Source organism: Rhamphochromis sp. 'chilingali' (genome assembly GCF_963969265.1).
Source record: "Rhamphochromis sp. 'chilingali' genome assembly, chromosome: 3".
Lineage (NCBI taxonomy): Eukaryota > Metazoa > Chordata > Actinopteri > Cichliformes > Cichlidae > Rhamphochromis > Rhamphochromis sp. 'chilingali'.
In genome coordinates, this window is record NC_137931.1 from 31,357,365 (window position 1) to 31,361,945 (window position 4,581).

At 41.1% G+C, this 4,581-nt stretch overlaps 1 protein-coding gene across 1 annotated transcript; it reads right to left on the reverse strand.

Moving 5' to 3' along the window:
* Window positions 1–594: 594 nt before the first annotated feature.
* On the reverse strand, window positions 595–2,175 carry LOC308393843 (E3 SUMO-protein ligase ZBED1-like). The gene is made up of 3 exons (XM_080877864.1): window positions 1,650–2,175; window positions 1,202–1,352; window positions 595–1,096 (listed from the first exon to the last, which is right to left on the reverse strand). The coding sequence occupies exons 1-3, from the start codon at window positions 1,952–1,954 to the stop codon at window positions 650–652; spliced, it is 903 nt and encodes a 300-aa protein (XP_080733990.1). The 5' UTR covers window positions 1,955–2,175; the 3' UTR covers window positions 595–649.
* Between the last annotated feature and the right edge of the window lie 2,406 nt (window positions 2,176–4,581).

Here is a 4,581-nt window from a genome sequence, read left to right on the forward strand (position 1 = left end):
ATCCAAGGCTAGCTGAAGCTTTCATGGCTACCAAATAAAAGTTTATACACTCAGCCCTAGGGCTGGGAATCGTCACTGATTTCTAGAATCGATTCGATTCCGATTCACAAGGTCCCGAATCGATTCGATCCACGATTCGATTCGATTCGATTCGATTTTGAATCAGTCCGAAATATTATTATATGAACCATAATATATATAAAATTATGATAATTCACCTTGTATATGTACTGTCAAAAGAACCCTCTAAGCCTTGTGAATGAATTACATAAATTTCAAAATTAAGAACAGATACTAAAGCAGTTAAATAATGTAATTTTTAATTAACATTAGTATATATATTTTTTCATACATACATTTCAAGTGGATCAGGGATCCAGTGCAAATAGAACACATCTTTTGTAAACATCAGTAAAACCTCAGAGAAATAGTTTTGCTGTTAGTGTCTCACACAGCTTTTCTGAAATCCACTATTGTGTTTTGGAGACACACAGTATAACACAGCATGTACAAGTGAACTGACAGAAACTGACCGATCAGAAAATGAAAAACTGCCTTTTAAAATACTTCAAAAAATGAAAACATATTGAACAGTATTGTAAAACCTCTGTGAAACTAATGCAATTTAGCCTTATTTATAACTACCCTCTCACTTCTTTGAGACTGTAAGGTTTTTCTGCAAGAAGAGAAGCTGGTCTACATGTTGTGGAGTCAGGCAGCTCCTTTGTGCGGTAACAATGTCACCAGCAGTTGAAAACACTCGTTCAGAAGGAACACTGGTCCCAGGTATGGAAAGATACTGCTTTGCTTGTAGAGCCAAGAGAGGATACTCCCTTTCATGGTCCCTCCACCAGATCAAAGGATCCTCAGAAAGTGCAACAGGCTCAACGTCCCTGTATCGATTCACTTCTTCCTTTGCCTTCTGAGTTGGTGTTTTCTGTGGTGCTGTGGTTTTTGTTGAGTAGGCTGGCCCAAGGAGAAAAATTAATGCAGAGTCCTTTGACCTCTTAATTGGAGGGGCATAATCCACTTCATCAACACCACCAAGAGAGATGTCAGGGACAGTTTCCTCAGATGTGTCACCATCAGACTGTCGCTGTAGAAAAATGAAAACTTAATTAATAAAGAAATTACTATTTATATTCTAACTCGAGTAGTGCAAAAAAACCAATAATTTTTTGTTTTTGTTTCTGTAACTCACAATAGCTGTGTCCACGTTCTCCAAACCTGCTGCTTCCAACACCAACTGAGAGAATGTGTTGTTACAGGTCTCTTTGGACAAGAATGGCAGGGCCTTAAAGCGAGGATCTAATGCTGATGCAATGTAGAGCTTGTCCTTTAGGGCCACATATCTTGAAAAGAGATTTTGCACATTTAACTCAGTTTATTATGTTGGATATACATGTGCATGGTTACATACACTCATGCAAGATCAGAAACATTAATATACGACTTTGTTTCCATAATTTATATATAAACATCTATAGATAGATAGATATAAAATCAAAAGGCCTATTACTAGACAAGAGGGCTTAACTAACATTTTTATAATATATAGATTTTTTCACTATAATAAGAATTTTCATGTAATACATGCATCCATACAGTTACACTCATTCATGGCATATACACACAATTCATAAACATACCTTGACTTCAAGTTGTCGTATACAGCAGTCTTGAGGTCTTTAATCAGTGAGGAGTCATGAGAGACACTGATCATCTTCTCCAGCAGCTGTGCATGCAGAGGTGCAATGATGGAAAGGGTCGGGGACTTTTCTTCAGACATAACCAGTGTGGCTGCTTTCAGCGGCTTCAAAGCTTTCACTATATCTTCTCCATCAGTTATGTCAGCCTCTGTAAGACTACAGAGATTACTGTCACTTCTCCTCACTTCAGGTGAGAGTAGAGCTGCAGAGATTGCTGGTTGTTGCTCTAGGAAGCGTTCCAGCATCTCCAATGTGCTGTTCCATCTGGTCACCCCATCAGTCACCAGCTTATGGGCAGGTAGATTCAGTATCTTTTGCTTCTCTTTAAGCTTGCGACTTGCAACAGTGCTGCGATGAAAAAAGGATGCTATGCGTCTCACTCGGCCAAGCAGCTGAGCAACAGCTGGAACTTTCAGTCCTGCTTGTGAAGCTAAATTGAGTGTGTGGGCAAAACAACCAATGTGCAACCAGCCCGTTATTTCTACAGCTCGCACCATATTTGCAGCATTGTCAGTTACGATGACTGGATTTTTGTTTGTAAGCTCCCATTCTTCGATTGCTTTGAACATAATTTCAGATAAATTAGCTGCTGTGTGGCTTGCTTCGGTGGTTCTTGTCTGTAAGACATGAGACACGAGTCTCCACTCCTGGTCGATATGGTGTGAGGTGATAGTCAGGTAGTTATCTGTTGCTCTGGATGTCCAGCTGTCACAGGTTATAGCGACTCTCTCTGCTGACTTGAGTGAGGCTGTAACATCGTGTTTCACTTTTTCATACATGTTTGGGATTACCACTTCACTCAAATGTTTGCGTGATGGTAAAACATAGCGTGGTTCTAGCGTATTAATGAGGTTTTGGAAGCCATCATTTTCAACAACGCTGTACGGACGTATATCTTTACATATGAAAGTTGCCACAGACTGGGTTATTTTTTGGGCACGTGGAGAAGTGGATGCCAACTTCATTGCAAATGCCTTTTCGAGTGAGCGTTGCTTGGTGTCGGCCGTTTTTGCTAGCGGGATATCTGGATGATGCCTCGTTAAATGATTTCTGAGATTTGTGGTATTTCCACAGTGCTTTACCTCCATTTTGCACATCTTACATACGGCTTTGCTTTTGTCCGGCTCTTCACTGTCTTCACAGTTCTTAAATCCAAAGTGTTGCCAGACATCTGCCTTTAGGCTCGGTGGCACATTCCCGGGAGTAGCCATGATGGTTCATGCGTCCAGGTCACTTAACTCTCGCGTGACTTCCTCATGTTAACCGCTTGCAAGTTTCATACGCGGCAAACTACATATGTATAAAAAAAAATCGATTTCCGGATTTAATGAATCGATATCGTTTTATTCCAGTTAGAATCGATTTTAATCGATGAATCGATTTTTTAAACCCACCCCTACTCAGCCCCACGCTTAAGATAGAGTTAAAGGAGAGAACAGAAGACAAGGGTATAGGAGAAAAAGATAGAGAGAATAAATGTAGACAGATGGTAAATACTTCCCTCCTGTAGGGAGACATGTCAGACCGCAGAGCACTGCTGCTCCCTGCATGACAAGACCAGGCAGGCAGACTCTGTGTGTGTGTGTGTGTGTGTGTGTGTCTAGGCAGGCAGGCACTCTCAGTGAATGTAGGTGAAAGGGCTTTGCTGTCAGAGCGAGGCAATGCAGAGCTGAGCAGAGCAGGGATAAGCTATAATCTACACTCCCCCGCCATCTTTCCAAAGGGGTGGGGTGGAGAGGCGGATCGATGTGGGAGGAGGAGGGAAGGGCAGTAAGGGAGAAAGATACAGAAGTCACTTGATTAACTTTTCCAATAAAGCTGCCAGTTTTTGTTGTTTTCTCGAGCAGCCATCTTTTAGTATCATAACTGCAGCCTCGAGGTGGGGCTTTAAAAAACAAAGAGCAGCTGCATTCAGCTCAGAGTCCTCAGTGTAATGTGGTGCCCATGCTAGTCCACAGGTTTTCTTGTATATCCTCACTGACAGCACATTGCAGAAACAACACTGCACGCCACAGTGCCACATTATTCACGCACCATCTCAAAAGGTTCAAGCAGCCAAGAATTTGTATTCCTAAATCAAAAACTGCAGCACCAAATGTGTCCTGAATAAACCGGACTCCATTTGTGTTCACCATAAAGAGGAGAATCTAACTGAAAAGCTGCAAATGTTTTTGTATTGATAGCATCCTAAAATATTCTGACATAATTTTCATGCAATATTGACCTCTAGTGAATACATTATTCAACCGTTCTGGTTAGACATTCACACCACTTCATTAAAGTCAGGGAAAGATCATGGCCTGTTTCAATGTAGAAGAAATCCACAGTGACTTTAAATGCACCATATTTATTTATATTTAATCCAAACCATGATCTTCTATGACCTTTACTGGTGTTTCTGTTGCCTGAACCGAGTCAAAGGTGCCAGTGTAGACGTGAGCCCTGCTGTCTGGAGTATGAATCTCTGTCATTCACCTAAGTCACTTCCTGCCAAACTCTTTCAAATCATAAAAACAGCATTATTTAAAAAATTACCTCTGAAAATAAGTGGCTAGTTCTGCCCCATCTAAAAAGCAGGAAGGCTAGAGATCTTAACATTAAAATATAACTTTTAGCAACCAAGCAGTGTCGTAATAATCAACTACTATGGTATATAGATACGATGAATACTAATAATGAGTGGTTGGTGAGTGGTTGCTGGCTGTCACAGGGTGACATTGTTTTAGCAAAAATCTCCTGGTGATTGCTTTGGTCACTAGTAGGTTGCCGTGGTTACCTATACTTTGCACAAAAGACATTAGAGGTGTCCAAATTCATAGGCTGCATTCTCTTGAGGACCCGGTGGTCTATGTGGGCCGGGTACTCCGAAGGC

Excerpts from the sequence above, each read along its gene's own strand:
- LOC308393843 (XM_080877864.1), bottom strand. The coding sequence starts at position 1,954 with ATGCTGGAACGCTTCCTAGAGCAACAACCAGCAATCTCTGCAGCTCTA. Across the intron at positions 1,353-1,649 it reads TACGACAACTTGAAGTCAAG|ATATGTGGCCCTAAAGGACA; the intron begins GTATGTTTATGA and ends TCTCTTTTCAAG. Across the intron at positions 1,097-1,201 it reads AGAACGTGGACACAGCTATT|CGACAGTCTGATGGTGACAC; the intron begins GTGAGTTACAGA and ends ATTTTTCTACAG.